The 18,204-nt window shown below is 42.1% G+C and overlaps 1 protein-coding gene and 1 pseudogene across 4 annotated transcripts in view; both read left to right on the forward strand.

The window, feature by feature from the left end:
• Window positions 1-18,204, forward strand: part of NRG1 (neuregulin 1) — a 1,119,525-nt gene that overhangs the window by 886,456 nt on the left and 214,865 nt on the right. The window contains exon 1 of one of the 4 annotated variants that reach the window (XM_030312320.1): window positions 11,750-11,960. The exons of 2 other annotated variants lie outside the window; for them this stretch is intronic. In XM_030312320.1, the coding sequence (XP_030168180.1) occupies window positions 11,864-11,960 (97 nt within the window). In that variant the 5' untranslated portion in view covers window positions 11,750-11,863. Of the gene's footprint in view, window positions 1-11,749; window positions 11,961-18,204 lie in introns of those variants that run through there. One more of the 4 variants, XM_030312322.1, reaches the window with a different exon arrangement.
• Window positions 9,131-9,623, forward strand: LOC115511868 (annotated as a pseudogene).

Consider the following 18,204-nt stretch of genomic DNA (forward strand, 5'->3'; position numbering starts at 1 on the left):
AGGTCTGTCTGAGTCCCTGGTGCTCTCTCGAAGACAGGCTTCTCTTCCTCAGGCTTCTGTCCAGGCCCACAGCAGAGACTGTGACCCTCAGAGGCTCTCAGGACATATGGGCAGAGATTGGGGGATGGTGGATGTGGCCGCTGAGTGACAAGCACCTTCTGAGAGGGAGATCAGGCAATCAAAACATACCAACTATACGAAGGGACTTTTTATTTCTCCCTTCCAGAGTTATAATTAAATTTTCCAGAAGTCTCAAAGAACACTATACATAAATAAATTCGTTTTCCTTTAGCAGAGGAATTTACAAATAAGGGATTACTTGATCTTTATAATACCTCATTATGATGGTGAATGAGTAACCAGTGTTGATATTATCACACCAGTTTTTGGGTTTGTTTGGGTTTTTTTTTTTAATATGGGACATAAGACATTGAGGAGGTAGGCAAGGGACTAAAGTAGATTTAAGTCTATAAAAATGTAGTGATAGAGGCATCTGGGTGTCTCTGTCGGTTAAGCGTCTGACTCTTGATTTCGGCTCAGGTCATGATCTCACAGTTTGTGGGTTCAAGCCCCGCCCTGGGCTCTGTGCTGACAGTGCAGAGTCTGCTTACGATTCTGTCTCCCTGTCTCTCTGTCCCTCCCCTGCTTTCTCTCTCTCTCTCTCTTAAAATAAATAAAAATAAACGTAAAAAAATTTTTTTAAATATAGTGATAGAAACCAAATAGGCTTGTTCTTGAATCCTGCCAGCTGTAACTTTGGTTGAACAGATCAATTAAGATATAACTAATAGAGAGCTTGGAAAATTTGTAGTTACCTTGTAAAAGCCCAGTTTGCATTTGAGTCAAAAGTTAAATTTGCAAAATTTAAAAAACCCTTCCACTGCTGCTCACTTTGAAGTTGAGTTCAATGTCAATTGAGAAGTCTTTGAGTACATGTATAGTCTACTCATTTTAATATACATATACAAACGTTGAATGTGTACTTTAAAGAGACATAGAGATCATTCCTGAGGCGTCATTCCTGCAGATCAGAGACACCTGAAAACAAATCATTATAATAATGTAGGTGCTAAACTGAAAATATTTATGCATAAGGAAGATACAGCCATTGGTTCTATTTGGAGGATCAGGGAAAAATAGACAGAAGAGGTGAGTTTTAACTTGGATCTGGAAAGAAGAGTAGAAGTTTACTAGGCTGAGAAGGATGAGAAACAGAGTTAAAGCCATAGAAATAAGAAAAGGTAAAGCTCACTGTGACCAGAGGCATGGGAGAAGATAGGAGAGAGGTTGAAAATTTATGCAGTACCTCGACTGGGAAGGACCTGGCTGCCCTCTAAAGAGAAGTTTCCACTTCACAGCAGCAAGAATCCAATAAAGATATTACAAAAGGAATGACAAGGTAATAGCCATATTTTAGAGGATTAAGTCTGTTAGCAGGAGGGAGGGTGACTGGGTGTGAGCGCAGAAACAGAAGAGGAAGACTTAAGGGGCGCCTGGGTGGCTCCATTGGTTGAACATCCAACTTCGGCTCAGGTCATGATCTTGAGGTTTGTGAGTTTGAGCTCCGCACAGAGCCTGGAGCCTGCTTTGGATTCTGTGTCTCCCTCTCTCTCTGCCCCTCCCCTGCTTGTGCTCTCTCTTTCTTTTAAATAAACCTTAAAAATTAAAAAAAAAAAAAACCTAAAATTAAAAAATAGAAAAAAGAAGAGGAAGACTTAGAAAAGTCGAGTGACAGAGTGACAGTGGACCTAGATTCAGGGAGAAGCCAAGGTGGCAATGATGAGTGTTGAATGCACTGGGGTTGGGGACACCAAATGGCTGGAATCAGGGGAGGTAAAGAAGACCGGAGGAGAAAAATGAAGGGCGATGCCTAGTATCTGTTCATAAGCTTCAGCTGTTTTTGTTTTTGTTTTGTTTTTAAGTTGGGGGAGAGATGGGGATTAATAAACTGTTCAGTTTGAGGTAGTTGGAATACATATACATATACATATATACACACTTTGTGAATTATCAACATTTGAGATAGCCGGCAGTGAATTATGTTTTTATAGGATTAGCATGTATTTAAGAAGAAAATGGTTTTCGATATTGGGCCATGAGCCAGCATTTAAGAGACAGGTAGAAAAAAAGATTTCAGAAAAGACAGAAAGTTCTGCCACTGAGATATTATTCTGAGTCGCAGGAAAAGCTTTCAAGATGACGTGTGCATCAGGATTCCCTAGGCATGAGGGCTAAAAAGAGAACACTTCATAGGCCGATTAGGAAGGCTTAGTGAATTTTTGAGCAGTTTCATTAAATTGGTGGTGAGTTGGGGAAGGAGATGGATTCCTTTAGCTGGTAAATGAAAAGGAACTGAGGACGTTTGGTACTGAAAGGAAAGGCCACGTCAAAAGAAAGCCTTCTGTTTTAGTTTCTTTGTTGGAATAGGGAAAGGTAATGTTCATGGAAAAAGAAAACCGGGCAGTTGTGGTGGCCTGGCATTGGAGATGGGCAGGGCAGGTACAGCACTAGGACAAGGGAGGGAAAGAATTGAGAACACTTTAATTAAAGTTTCCTAGGTAAGAGGGAAAAAAAGTAAATTAAAAAAAAGTGAGTTGAGAAAGCATGTCCTAAGTTCTTTCCATTGTGCTTGTGAGAGGGAACTGAGGTTTTAGCATCCACAGTAAACACCCACGGACATAAATCCTACCGTATTGCTGGTGCTCAGGGGTCTACTTATTATCATCAAAATAATAGGGAGAGTGGATCTCTACCTCGTTCTATGAGACCATCTTTTAGAAATAGCAACAGAAAAAAAAAAAAAGATTGTGCAATTCCAAAGCAAGATAAATGTCATCTTTCTCTTCCTACCTACAAAACCAGCACTGGTTTGGGTCAGTCTCAAAGACATGAGTCTCAACTGGACTGACAAAATTTTTTGTGCCACAATATATCTGCTTTATGGGATCTCAGAGATTTCTGTCAACTCAGGGACCAAAAAAAAAAAAAAAAAAAAAGACGACTCAAAAATGCTAAACCAAGCATGTTCTTAGATTTTCAGTTGGATATCTAGGGTTCAGGATACCCCCAGAATTTCTCTGGGCCCCAAAAGAATCCTGCATACTGGATAAGACTGTGGGCAAGATCAGAGTTCCCTGCATCGTTTGAATTAGGTGGTTTCTATCTTGCATCTATGGGAAAGAGTTGGAACATACCCAATCTTTATGATTAAGCAGAAAAGACAACATTTTCCATAAGAATGTAATCTTCTGCATGGTTGGTCACCAGTTATTTTTTGGATGGTCATTTGGTTTCTGTCACATTAGCTAATTGTTTTGCTAAATCATCTTTAAAGATGAGTTGCCTTCTTGAGTTGTTAATACTTGTGAAATTCTTTTCCCAAATGAACGAGAATTGAAAGATATATATACATATATATATTTTTAACACAAACATACACCAAAGTTCCCAAACATATAGTGTGTTGAAAGTGGGTCTGTTGCAAAGTAACTTGAATTCTAGGCCTGGGTCCAGGGGTGGGGAGGACTAAAACATTCCACTGAGAACTTCACTCTTGGCTCTTAACTGAAAACTAGAAATCCCTAGTCAAATCAGATATATGAAGCATCAGGCTCTAACATGAGGAGAAAACGGAAAAAAAAAAAAAAAAAGAAGTCTGGGGGGAGGTAGGGAGGGAATTCATAAAGATTAATAAGGAGGTTAGAAGAAATTATGTGGGAAAGAAGGAAAAAGAATAATTATGATGTTATTATATTCCTGAGCCAGGTACAGAATTTGTGGGTCATTGTTTCATTTCATACATCCCCCAGTATCATGATGACATTATGAAGTAATCTCCAATATACTATAATCTGTTTTGGAAATGCTTTCCCCCAGGTGTCTCTTATGGGACACACTGAAGGAAGGAGTTGATCTGTTAAATTACTCTTACTGCTCAAATATTTGAAGTACTAATTCATCACTCATGACATTAAATTTATCTTTTAACATCGTTATAAATTTCACAGAGGTGAATCTTTTCACAACAACGAGTAAAGTGTCTCTTGAAAGGAAATTATGTTAACCTTGGAGCGGATCTTACGGGGCAGCTCCTAAAAGACGCGATGCATCTGAGTCTCTCTTGGCTGTAGATGAGATGTGCACACAAACTGAATCCCAAGTATGCATGGAGAAATCCCTTTGCATTTGTTGCATGGTTATAGATGCTGGGAAGAGAGCAAAATGTTAGAGGATTAAAACCAGACTCAAAGCTAAGTCTAAGGTAGGTACGGACAGCAACTTGCTGCAAGGACCAAATCGGGTCTTACCATGGGTCTACAAAGTGAAATATAATCTTATGGGGAGAGCAATCTTATATTAGGCCCAGCTAGAAAGGGGTTTTTTAACCCTGTTAATAATGCTGTGTGTGCAGGTTTTCATCCATTATCGTTTTGTTAGAACATCCTTGCTAAGATCTAGCTCTTTTATGGGTCTGACACCTCACAAGAATCCAAGCGGGGAAATGGATCCAATAAATGTAATCTACAGGTGAAACTTACAGAGGCAATTTGGGAAAAGAAGCCATCCTTCTTGGGGTTTTACCATTTTGCAAAAGTTATCACCACATCTCCTAAAGTATTGAGATTTTTACTGATTAGTCAAGATTTGTATTTTATGTGTTTGTTCTTGGAAAGGCGTATTTCAATAGAAATTATCCCACAGTGTTATGTCTAGTATCATCATCATCATCATCATCATCATCATCATATCATTTAAAAATTTGATCAAATAAAGTACACACACACATATATATGTATGTATAGCCTTATCTACATGTGAAAGTAATTCTGTTTATTCTTATTCATCAATTAACAAAATGCATGTAAATTGGCTATGATGAGACAGACACAGAGCTAGAGATATAAAAGAGAACATGAAATTGTCAGTCTTTGCCTTCAAAGAGGTTAATATACAATGAGAACAGATCATTGTTTAAAAAAAATCACAAAAACAATGATATAATAATAGACAAAAAGAAATGTTATGAAGGAGATACAAAAGTGTCTTAGGAGATTAAAACAGTTTTCAAAGGCAGTGGACAGCTTTTCCAAGCAAGTGAAAGCTTTTCCAAGCAAGCTTTTCCAAGGCTGAGAGATAAGTGGGATTAGGCAAAGTGGGTTGGTTGTGGAAAAATTCAGGCATAGGAAACAGCAAGTGCAAAGGCACTGAGGCCAGAAACAATGGCAAGCTTTAGAGGCATGTTGCAAAGAGGTCTCCGTGACTGAAGCAGAGGGAGGGAGGGATGAAGCATAGTGAGAGAGGCTGGAGTCAGGGATGACCTAGCCCTTCAAGGACATTAGATATGATTCTATGAATCTATGGGCTAGATTTGCATTTCCAGAAGACTTCTCTGACTACTGTATTTGACAAAATAACTAGAGGGAGCAAGAGTCCAGGTAGAAAAGCTTTACTGTGGTCAAAGCACAGAAAGGATGAAGGCATGGATTGGGGTGGTACTTACTGAAAAGGGATAAAAAGAGACGGAAGTCAAAAAGAGAGCACATGGGAGTGGGTTGGATGCAGAAAGGGCGTCAAAGATGATTGTCAGAGTAGGTGATTAGTAATTGATTGATAGAAAATGGTAGTATCAGAACCAGGCTTTTTATATTCATTCTATTCTATGTAAATCCATTCTATGCAAAAGTATTCAGTGCTTACCAGATACAAAGCATGGTGCTGGGAATCTAATGGATAGCAATATGAAAAAAGTGTACAAAAGGATATATGATCTCTTTTATATGCTCACATTCAAATACAATGTTTCTCATTAGTGGAAAGAGAAATAAAACTACATACCCACATACATATGTGTACTCACACATGCAGATGTATACACATGGATGTGTGTATATGTGTATGAGTACATATAGGTACATATAAATTTTAGGTACTTGTATCACATGCACACCTGAATTAAGCACTTGTTTCAAGGGGATTGTGGAAGATATACATAAATAATTACTGTGGAGGTAAGGAAGAGAAACCAAAACGTTGCATGAGACTTTGTTCTTAAAAGAAATTAAAATGTTTCAAAAACCATGAAGTCTTCTAGTTCCACCTTATTACAGAAGAGATTTATGACACTGGCCCTATTTACCAAATACAGTCCATAAAAAGAAATTTACGCACTAGTATTCAGCTATATGATCCATTTTAATATATGATGTATTATGGTAATCATGGGCATAATATTATCACTAATAATAATGATAAATAATAACACCAGTAATCATCCATGTATAGTAATTTTAAAAGATCACATAATAAGCAGAACAATGTAAACATAGGTTCTATTTAATGTTGCTTGAAACTTATCTTTTTAGTTTTTATGTTTGTTTTTTCTGGAGGAGATTCTGAACTCACAGTTTTGTTATCAAACTGCTTCTCTCCACAGCAGACAGAATATGATTCATGAGCAATTCTGTCAAGTATTTGCCAAATGTAATGGAGAACACCTTTCCAGTCTCCCCAGGGCATTTTGTGGGTCAGAAGTCCTTTGTTTAACAGACTCAACTTGCATGTTGATTCTAAGAGTCCAACCAAACATACAGGACAATCGCTCATCTGTGAGTTCTTAAGGCTCCTTTCATCTCATTTTCTCACACGATAGTCTTTGCTTGTTTCAGTTTTGTGTGTATTCCTTTTGATCGCTTGTTAATGTCTCCTGTTTATAGGGATTGTATTATCTAATCTCTAAAATAGTATGTAATTGTCATTTAGTGTTACTATAATTGTGCAGAAGGTGGACTATGTTTGTAATCACTTACTCTTTAAGATTTCTCACGTCCAAGGGTCCTTTACTGTTCTTGTACTTAGATTTATATTTTTAATTTTGTGGGGTTTTTTCCTCTAAAAATAACCCTCAAATTTTATGAGTTTCAGGCCCTGGAAAACTTATCTGGCCTGCTTTTTCATTTGTATTATAATAATTTGCTTTTATGCCTTTCTCACAGTATTTTAACTTCATGAGAGTAGGGGCATTTTTTTTTTTTTCTCTACTATCTAGCATTTAGTTCAGTAAATGCTTGATGAATGAATGAATAAGTAATGCACATTTAGTGGTTGTTTTGAAGTTGGCTCTGGTGACTGAGATTTTCTTTTGCATTCATGCATCTTCATTAATGCCAACTTTGTTGCAAAGTGTTTTAAAAAAGTAATTATCTTAAGTTACTTTTAAAAAGTTCAAAGTATTTGCAGAATTCTAAATTAAATTCCCATTACTGTCAGTATCCGTAATATTTTGCAAAAAATGCAATCTATCTTCATATGTTAATGTTCTTTCATTTTATTTATATTTTTTCTTTAAAAAATTTTCTTGGGGTATTTTCCAAATGGGAATTGCTGCGATAAAGGGCATACTTGGCCAGCTTTGTAGATTCTAAGAGTACTTTAAAAGGAAAGGCTTGCCAAAGAAAAATGTTCTGGTACTGGATTGCACTGATTTTAAGCTGTCATTTAATGTAAGATCTCCATTTTGTCTTTATTTCTCAAGTTACTTATTTATAAATCGCCACTCTATTTTTCAGGAGTTGACAAATGTTGACAGATTGACATATGTTACTTGAGAGCTGATATACCTTCTATGATACATACTCTAAAAGGTAAACAATATATAACAACTTAGGAAAATTATACATACCATGAAGATATGTCACCATTTCTAAATTATATAATTCAGGTTCATATTTTGGTTTTCAAGGAAGCAAAAATACTCTTCTTCCCTTCTCCATCCCTTCTTCTGATCATTTCCAAGGTTTAAAAAAAAGGAGGGGGACGGAAACCTCAAAATCATTGGCCGCTTTCTGACCATAGAGATGAATAATTTAAGGACAATCTCAAACCCTTGAAAAATCTCGTGTTTTCATTATTAAAGAAATGGACTTTTATTTGGTTATTCTTTTACCTAATCATAAATAATGGAATAAAATAACCCTTGAAAAATTAACATTAAATAATATAAAAGATAAAGACATATTTAAATGATATATTGGTAGAAAAAAAATTTTGGACTTTGTCATAAATCTTCTGACACTTCAGCTGCATTGACAACTAAAATATGACTCCAGAATCCAAACATAGGCCCAGGAAGCCCTGTCATCCAATTGCCTCTTCATCATCTTTCTTAGATGTTCTTTCAACGTTTATCATTGCAAATTTTGTCCTTTTTTTTCTCTCTCTCTCTCTGTCTCTCTAGCACATCAAACCAAAAAAGAACAATGATCGAATGCTCACTTATACCCAACTTCCTGCCTTCACATTCACTCATTCCCCAGGCCTGAGTCTTTCCACAGGAATCATGCTATTACTTGGTGGCCACTATGTTTTATTATAAAGACACAGCAATGTCCTGGTGCCTGGGTGACTCAGTCGGTTAAGTGTCCGACTTTGGCTCAGGTCACGATCTCATGGTTCGTGGGTTCAAGCCCCGCCTGGGGCTCTGTGCTGACAGCTCAGAACCTGGAGCCTGCTTAGGATTCTGTGTCTCCCTCTCTCTCTCTGTGCCTCCCCCGCTGTGCTCTGTCTCTCTCTCTCAAAAATAAACAAACAAAAAAAGACAATGAAACAAACAAACAAACAAACAAAAGACAACAAAATCAGCAAGGTCAATGATCTTTTCCGTGGTCCTTCATGCTTAGTTTGGGAAAACTGTCAACTAGTACTATAGATTTGTTTAAATGGAAAATTATCACAAAATTGTAGGTTCTTCCGTTATCCTCACGGAAAAATTATCGTAATGGGGAATTAATAAGCTGTTTTGAGAAGTAAAACATCTAGATCCAAACCAAATCCATTCCAAAATGAATTCTAGTATTTCTATAGGTATGGGTTTCACTAATGCCTTCCCGTTTTGTTTGGAAAGACCTGAAACTTTTCATCCCAACATACATGTTTGCTTGATATTCCTCAATTCTAAAACAACGATATATTTGATAACATTTATCTATTGTATACCAAGCCTGTAAAGGGTCTCATATCCTGGAGATAAAGTACGCATGCCTAGTGCGGAGTCACGCAGGCGCCCTCGCCCTTGACCTCTGACGCGTCGGCCGCCCTTGAGCCCACGGCCGCGGGGCCAGGAAGTAGCAGTCCAAGACCCCGAGGCAGAGCGGCCACCATGGCTAAATACCTGGCCCAGATCATTGTGATGGGGGTGCAGGTGGTGGGCAGGGCCTTTGCCCGAGCCCTGCGGCAGGAGTTTGCAGCCGGGCAGCAGCTGACGCTCGGGGACGTGCTGTACACCAGTCTGCAGCTGCCTCCAACCTGTCCGGCCTCAGCCTCCAGGAGGCACAGCAGATTCTCAATGTCTCCAAGCTGAGCACCGAGGAGATCCAGAAGAACTACGAACACGTATTCGAGGCGAACGACAAATCCGTGGGTGGCTGCTTCTACCTGCAGTCCAAGGTGGTCCGAGCCAGGGAGCGCCTGCAGGAGGAGCTCAGAATCCAGGCCCGGGAGGACAGAGAGGAGCAGATGCCCAAAACGTAACCACTCAGCCCGTCCTCCTGCACCCTGCCCACCACCTCTAATTTATAGCTCGGTAATAAATGTCTTTTCGGCAAAAAAAAAAAAAAAAAAAAAAAAAAGGAAAGGGCTCCCCTTTTCTGAATTTTGCTGCTTCCTGCTTGTTGAGCAGTGGCCCCTCCTGGGAAAACAGAGCTATTTCAGGCAACATTCAGATTTCATTTTACATTAGACTCTGTGGAATATTACAGTGCTATTTGGGTGTATTCATAATCTTTCCCCTGATTTTGCTGTTTTTATGGCCTAGTACACTTACATTTGGTGTTTGTTGAAGGGTAATCAGAAGATATTTGGACATCAAACTTTTTCAAAGTAAATAATGATGGCATTACTGCTAAGGTATCTCTTAACAGTTCTTATTACCCTGCAAATTAAACGAGAATAAAATCATTCTTCTTTTAGGACTATTTAAAATGAATGATTTTGCCCTCCCCTTCCCATATTTCACCTTTATTTAATTGGCAATTACAATATATATATACCTAAAGGCTGTCTGCAGGTAATGGTTCAGTTAGCACGTGCCCCGGAGAATGGAAAATCAGGAGCAAATCACCTGTAAAGAGGAGGAAGTCCATTTCACACATTGCTGTTTATACTCACCTCTTCCTGACCACAGCAGGAGTCTATCCCTGTAAATTAACTTTCTAAGTTAGCCACGGCTGTCATAGAACTATGAGGACGTGACCTCTACATGGTTCTGGATCATTCCACGGTGTGGATTACTCTGGCCTTTAACTTGTGTCCTTTGCAGCAGGGTGCCCATGTTTTCTGGATTTCACTGCTCTTTAGAATTCTCCACCAGAGGGAGGGCAAGGGAAGAAGGAGTTCATCCGCAGTTCTGAGGAAAGTTTGAATCTGAGAAAGCTAGCGTTAATGTATTAAAGATCTCTAGGACTGTCTTCCCAACTCTACCTCTCCCTACTTGCTGTCCCTCTCAGCAGAACTGAGTGACCCTCAGCTACTGTAGTAACTTGATTGGTCGTCTTTTAACCAGGGTTTGAGCAGTTCCTTTGAAAATTAAGTTGGAGTGAGAGATACAGTTTAAGACACCCTCTTTGAAGAGGCTAGATGATTATTATTTATTTTGTGAAAAGGTAAAGATGAGAATTATGACAGGCACGTGGTTACCCACGTGAAGGCGGGGTACACACGCATTCAAGGGGCAGATCCAGGAAGATAGCGCCATCGACCATCTTTAAGGTTCTCGGAGCCCTTCTGTGCACCCGGAACAGCCTCACACTCAGATTCCCTTGCACACAGTTTGTCTTTGCCCTACGCGCGCGTGGGGCACTCACTGAAGTAAGAAAGAAATGAACTCCACACTCTCATGCAAAAACAACCAAAGTTTCGCTCCTTCCCGATGGCTGCACAGAGCCTTCTTTTGGGGGGCAGGTGTCAGAGTTCCAAACTTTTTTCTCCAACGTCTCTCCGCATTGTTGGGCACGGACCTTCCCTTCGGGGCTGCTTGGCAGCGGAGGAGAGCGAGGAGCCTCTGGGTCCTTTCCTCTGTCTTTGAAGCTCCCGGGGCCACTGGGTTTGGTTCCCGCGAGCGCGGCGGCGCCGGCGCGGGCGACGTCTCCGCGCGGCTTCCAGCGACCCCTGTCGGGGGTTCCCGGCAGCCGCACTGCGCGCCGCCGCCCCCCGCCCGGCCTGGCTCGGGGAGGGAAAGGGGCTGCGCCCGGGAGCGCCGAGCCCAGGCTCCTCCCGGTGGCGTGTCCGCGCCTCCGGGTGGGGGTGTGGTGGGGAAGAGGGAGGGGGCGAGGCAAGGGGAGGGGGAGAAGGAGGCGCCAGCCTCCAACCTGCGAGCGGGAGGTGGGTGGCTGTGGGGCAATTGAAAAAGAGCCGGCGAGGAGTTTCCCCAAAACTTGTCGGAACTCCGGGCTCGCGCGGAGGTCAGGAGCAGAGCGGCGGCGGCTGCCTGGGCGAAGCGAGCGCGGGGCAGGACGGTGAACGCCTCTCCCTCATCGGGCTGCGAGCGCGCCGGACGGACGCCACCACCGGAGCCGACAGCGGCTGGACCCAGCGCGGCGGGAACCGAGGACTTCCCTGAGCGACACCAACAGCTCCGAGAGCGAGAGCGACCGCCAGCCCCAGGTGGCCCGGACCGCACGCCGCGTCCGCGCCGCTCCCCGCGGGCGACAGGAGACGCCCCCGCGCACCGCGAGTGCCTCAGCCGGGCCACGCGCTCTCCCTCCTCGAGGGACAAACTTTTCCCGAACCCGATCCAAGCCCTCGGACCAAACTTGGGGCGCGTCGCCTTCGCCGGGAGCCGTCCGCGTAGAGCGTGCATTTCTCGGGCGAGATGTCCGAGCGCAAAGAAGGCAGAGGCAAGGGGAAGGGCAAGAAGGACCGAGGCTCCGGCAAGAAGCCCGCGCTCCCAGCGGGCGGCCCGAGCCCAGGTGAGTGCGCAGCACGGCCCGACTCCGCGATCCTCTTCCTCCTCCTCCTCCGCTGGCGTCGCCTCTCCCTCGCCTGCCCGCGCCCTGCGCTCCTGGCGCCTGGCGCTGCTCCCGCGCGTCCGCGGAACCGGGCGGTTCTCGCCTTCGGTGGGGCCGCCCCTCACCTGGGCGCCCAGCCCCACCCGGACGTCCGCACCCCGCGCGTACGGTTGGGGGCGGCATCCGCGGCCCGCGCCCTCCGGGGGTCCGGGTCGCGCAGCACTCCCTGGCACGGCCTTTTCCTAGCGCCCCGCAGCTGAACCCAGCCCGGGAGCCGGACCGAAGTGCGGGAACCGAGGCTGGGTGCGCGCTCGTCCGGCGCCAGGAGGGCTTTGCGCGGGCCCCGTCTGCCCTCTAGCGAGAAAAGCGGGAACGGGTCTCCACTTGGCGCGCCTGGTTGGGCAGAGCTGGGTGGTCGGGAGAGAGGCCCCGGGAGCTGGAGCGGGTGCGCGGCTGGGTTTGGCCGAGGGGAAGCCCTGTAGGGTCGCGGTGTGTGCGTACGTTCACCCTGATTCAGCCCTGAGATACTGGAACTCAGATCAGTTGAGAGGGATTCCTAGAGGTCAGCGAAGCAGATAAAAATCTAGCCAGTGCCAGGAACCAGGTCTGCTCCAAATACGTTCTCAGACTTCCAGCTTACCAGTTCTGGTTTTCAGGACCTCCTTGATAAATATGCTTAATTTATGCTCCCAAGAGGTTCCAAAAAGCAAAAGTTTGTCTAAATGTTTGAACCCAGGTGCCTGCTGGTTATATAATAGGATGAAATGGCAGTCGAGGCTTTCTAGAGACAAATCTTGCTTTTGATCATTAGCACACGGATGTGAATGACAGTTTCACCTTAGATTTCCCAAGGAAGAGCTGATCCTTTAGATACACATTGTCTTGAATAGAGCAAGCATCCCACATAAATACTTGCTTATGAGCGATTGAAGAAGATGCTTAAAAAAGGAGAAGAGAGGGAGACGTATAAGGTCTTTTTCATTTCTGTCTCGTCCATTCCCAATTGTTAATTGATCCAGATTCATTAAGTCACTTAAAGTCACTTAAAGCATCCCCCAGCACTCCTGAAGAATTAATTCAATAGCACTTGGTAATACTGTGGCTGAGAAGATAAGCAGAAATATTTGTTCCTTGTAGGAAGAAAACAAGATTTGCTTAGTCTTCTTATTGGCATCACTGATAGCATTTCAGAACCTGACTTACTGGCAGGGACCTTCGGCAGGTTTTGAGCAAAACAGAAATTGAACAAAGAGTAATTGTTTGGCCACTGACCATTCCTGTGCATGCTTGTATAATAAGATACTGCTGATCAGATTCACCTTAATTACTTCATGAGGGTATATTGAAATTTTGTTTACTTTTACCTTGTGTTTTGGAGACAAGGTCTGAAATGGGGAGCCGAATTAGCAACCTCTATGTGACTTTATCTATTGTCCTTTCAAAAGTCATCATGGTAAATTAAAGAGACCTTAGATGTAGCCAGAACTGTAAAGTTGTAGAGTTATTTGTGGGGGCCTTAGGTCTTTCCCTGTCCTGCCTGTGAACTCTGCCTTCACAAGTTTCTGTGTTCCTCTGTAGGTGGTCTGATGAATTAAACAGGGCATTGGTTTGAAGTGGCATCCCTCTCAGGTAACAGGTTTGCATTTTGTCAAGGGTTTATAGTGGCAGTGCCATAACATAGACATTTCAGATAATCAGGTAGTTCCGTGGGGGGGAGATTTAAGAGCAAGCAGGCATTTCTGTGTCCTACAGATCTTATCTACTAGGTAGCAGCTGTGTTGTGACTACCGAAGGTTCTCCCTTGACACAGAGTTCCAGAGCTTCCTCGGTGGCTCTCATTCTGCTTTCCAGTCCACATTGCGATTCCCTCTAAACCAGATAGATTGGCATCTTTAAGTGACATTCTCCCTATTATCTTCCTGAAAATTGAGGTGAACTTGGCTCGGGTTGGTTTTTAGTATGTTTATCTCCCTTTTCCATCAGGGAGTCGTCATCTTTGGGGAGGAACTTTTTACCTCCTCCAGGGCACCTTGGAGGAGGTAAAAAGTCATATAAATCACATAAACCACTTAAGAATATTGATTCTTCATTCGATTTGAAAAGAATGGTCAACTTGAAACCAGCTCTCTGTAAAAGCACGTGGCATTAATAGTATTGCTTTGAAATCAGCGTTTCTCTCCTTGTCGTTTTCCTTACAATGGTGAGTGCCAGTTACATTTCCTTATCTTGGGGGAATAAATAACCTATAGCCGTAATGGTTTGTGGGAGAAACTCAGGTGCCTTCCTTAACTTCCTTTGCACTCAAGTTCTCCAGGTGTCCTCAAAAGAGCGACTTCTGGTGTCATCACTGTAGTGTTGCCCCTTGACAAGCCAGCCCAGATGAGGACCTACGGACCACACCCATCCGTTAAATAGCTCCTGCATAAGAGTCTGTCAGCCCCACACTTGACCCCTTTCTTAAAGTGGCCACTGCAACTGCACACACTACATGACGCACATGAACTGCCCAGCCTCTCTTTGGCTGTTATAACATTACTTCACGACAGTCGGGGGAGATGTAATGCTGAGATAATGGCCTCTCAGCCCCGCTGTGTGCTGTATTATATGCAGAGGCATAAACACATCTGTTGGAGGGAAATTTTCAGGGGAGAAGGGCTTCTTTAACTTTCATATGACATGTGTGACTGATATGTGATACATACATGGCTATGTTTCATAGCATCCACATTTTTATACAATTAACTGAATATTGAATTGCACACTGTTGGGGCTGCAGATGTTCAACAGAATTATCTATTCCATAATAGTGGCTCTAATAGGTCCCAAGCCCTTGGTGTCATTGGTTCCTCTTCTTTGCTCAAAATAAGCAACCTCAGCAAATCCTGGGCTTTGTAACCCAGATCCATGTTGTACCAGGGGCCCTGTAACATCCTGGGCCTCCTAGATTCTAGACCTCCCATTCCAGCCTCTTCTTATTGATTTAGCCCAACAAACTCTTCCTATTGAAGCACCGGTTACAAACCCAGAGTTTTTGTTTTGCTTTGTTTTGTTTTGCTATCTGGTCTTTGGCTCTGAGCTTCCCTTATGAATCTCCATTGGCTGATATGTTTTTCTTTCATAAAACACCACAAAGGATTCTTTTCTCTCTCTCTCTCTCTCTCTCTCTCTCTCTGTCTCTCTCTCTCTTTTTCCTTTCAAGTGACCTGAAACAAATCCGTGACCAAGCTAAGCCGAGTTCTAGAACTATTGTGACTCCTCTTAATCTTGGCAGAAGGAGGCATTTGTGAGTACAAGTGGTGGATAAATTGAGAATCTTAGTATACCAAACGGGTAGAAGTGGTCTGTGTGCTCCCTCGATGACATCACCCACGTGTTTCTTGAAGTGGCTCCCCAGACTGAAGTGCTTGTAAACATTCTTGGATATAAAGTGTGCTGTCACTAACAGGGCACTGTGTGTTTACAGAGCCAGAGGAATGTCCAGCGATGTTTCAACCTGGTTACTTCTGGCCACTTACCTTATGTAATTATTCAAAACACTAAATATCATTGATAAGATGAAATAGGATTTATTTTGAAAAATTATTTTGAAGCAGAAAGAGAGAAACTTGGGATACTATTCTCATATCTGCAAGATGAGAAAGTAATACTGATGAGGAAAAAATATATATATATAATCAGAAAATATTGAACTAGTATGAGACTAAGGAATACCTTACTACATGCCAGGCACTGTACTGGATGCTTTTATATTCATTAGAATGTTTTTAACGTTTATTTATTTTTGAGAGACAGAGAGAGACAGAGCACCAGCAGGGGAGGGGCAAAGAGAGAGGGAGACACAGGATCCGAAGCAGGCTCCAGATTCTGAACTGTGAGCACAGAGCCTGACGTGGGGCTTGAACCCACAAACCACGAGATCATGACCTGAGCTGAAGTCGGATGCTCAATCGACTGAGCCACCCAGGCACTCGTTATATTATCAATAAGGGAGCTAATATTTATTGAATATCTTAGCATGTTCCAGGCAGTGTAACAGATGCATTGTGTATTTTGTCACTTGTCCTTTGGGAAGTACAAAAATGCCTCACTGCCAGTCGGCAAAAAGCAGGGTGCTTGGTTCTTAGCTCTTTAGCCAGATTGCCTGGGTCTAAATCCTAGTGTTCCTGCTCCTTAAAGATATCATGAGAAAGTTGCCTAATCTCTCTATGCCTAAGTTTCCTTATTTGTAAAAACTGCATAGTAAAATGTTGTTATTATCATGAAGTTATTACGAGGCTTAATGAGATAATCCACGGAGGCGTACTGAACATCGCCTAACATGTAGTAAGTGTCCAATACATGGTAACTCTGTTCATAAAATTACTTAAGAAGCAAATCGTCCAGGTCTTTACAAAGGTATTTGATATCATTTTCAAAACTTACCTTTTATGGTAAAAAAAATAATCCCAAACTGGCTTTAGATTAGAATGAGTATAAATATTAGTATCTACTACCTGTATATATAGAGAAAAGTGGATAAATATGTCAAACACCATAGCTGCATATATGTATTATGAAAACGGTCCCGAATTCAGTCTAAATATTGAAAATAGAGTGAGGTGCAACATAATTTTATCTCTGGCAGAAAGACGTTGAGGTTTCAAGCTATGAGAAGATTTTGAAACACGACTCCTTTACTGGCAACACTTAAGAGATGACTCTCAAACCTCACTTTATTATATAGAATGCATAATCTTCTCTTTGGGGACTAGTACAAATTGCAGCAATTGAAAGGGAAAGAGTGTGTATGAACATTTTCTTTGTTATCTTTTTATCAAATGTAATAGTATATTGCCAGCAAGGAGCCCAGAATTGAGTGCAGGTGTTTCTAAATATAAATAAATGATGAATATAGGAAATCCATACTTCTCACTCTTTGTGCTCTCCCCTCTAGAACCACTAGAATGGTTGTACGTAGTGTTTAAAGTTCTGGGAGTATGACACATACCAAATCGGTATTTTATTAACCTTCTCGGAGTAACAAGCTAAATTTGGCTTTCACAGTCCTGATAGTTTATCGTGTTCTATTAGGACAGAGGAAAACAAACCGGGTGAGTGATTCTGTTTGCTCAAAGAGACAAATAAATGGACTTCTCGTATTTTGGTTAATCCTAGGACTTTCCTCTGCATAAACAGAAAATGCAAAAAAATAAATCAGATAGTTTTGGTTTAAAAACTGATTTATTTTAACCAGAAGACAATAGTGTCTATTGAATATGCTATAAGGTACAGAAAATGAAATTTCCCAAAGGCACAAGTGATGTTTTGGATCCACTGTAATGCTTCACATCCGAATTGTGTGGTTGTGTCCTTGTATGAGTTTTAATAGATTCTTTAAAAAGCGAGCTACCAAAATGCCAATAGATGTCAGTGTTTGTTGCTTTAGAAAAAGCAAGGTGTTAGGGGAAAAAACAGAACTTAATTTGCTCTCCATTTTACTAACCTAAGGCTGGCTACTCTGAGAAGTTTGATAACTATTAGGACCCTGTATAACCTCGTGTGCTTATTACACTTTGTTAATGAGAATGCTATATTTTCACATTCCTCTCTTCTAAATATTAAAAGATGCCTCTGCAATAAATTCCTGAAAGAATTCAGAATGTAGGCTGAAAATACACTAATCAGCACATTTTTTTTTCTTTTTTAAAATGAAGACCCAATTGTGTGAGAATGTGGTTACGTCTTGTATTTCTTTTGCATTTTCAAACAATAAATTAATCATGCATGTGTTGTATATCATCTTGATTAAGATTGAACAAGTACACTTTTGAGTCCAACGCAAGGGAGATCCGTGGACTGCAGATCTGGAAGGCCAGAGATAACCAGAATTTTCTTCTTTGTCCGAGTTACCAGTGTCACTTTTCTGTGGCCTCCAGAGGGTGCTCCAAGAGCATCACACTGCTATTCCCCAAAGAATGACTCCTTTTTAACTTTTCTTAAGTTACTTGCATGTTCTGGGCAATCTATGGGGAAGAGGAGGGTCCTGATTTGATCAGAGTTAGCTGCCTCAACTGGAGTTCATTTCCCAGCTAGACCAAATAGCCTGAATTCACTAAGAATTCTGAATGGGAACATTCTGATACATCATCCTGATGATGACCATGCAGTTGTCACTTGCAAGGGGGTGTCCGTGAAATTAATTTTCACCGGCACTTTTTCCTCAGAG

The sequence above is a fragment of the Lynx canadensis genome, chromosome B1, assembly GCF_007474595.2.
Source record: "Lynx canadensis isolate LIC74 chromosome B1, mLynCan4.pri.v2, whole genome shotgun sequence".
Taxonomy (NCBI): domain Eukaryota; kingdom Metazoa; phylum Chordata; class Mammalia; order Carnivora; family Felidae; genus Lynx; species Lynx canadensis.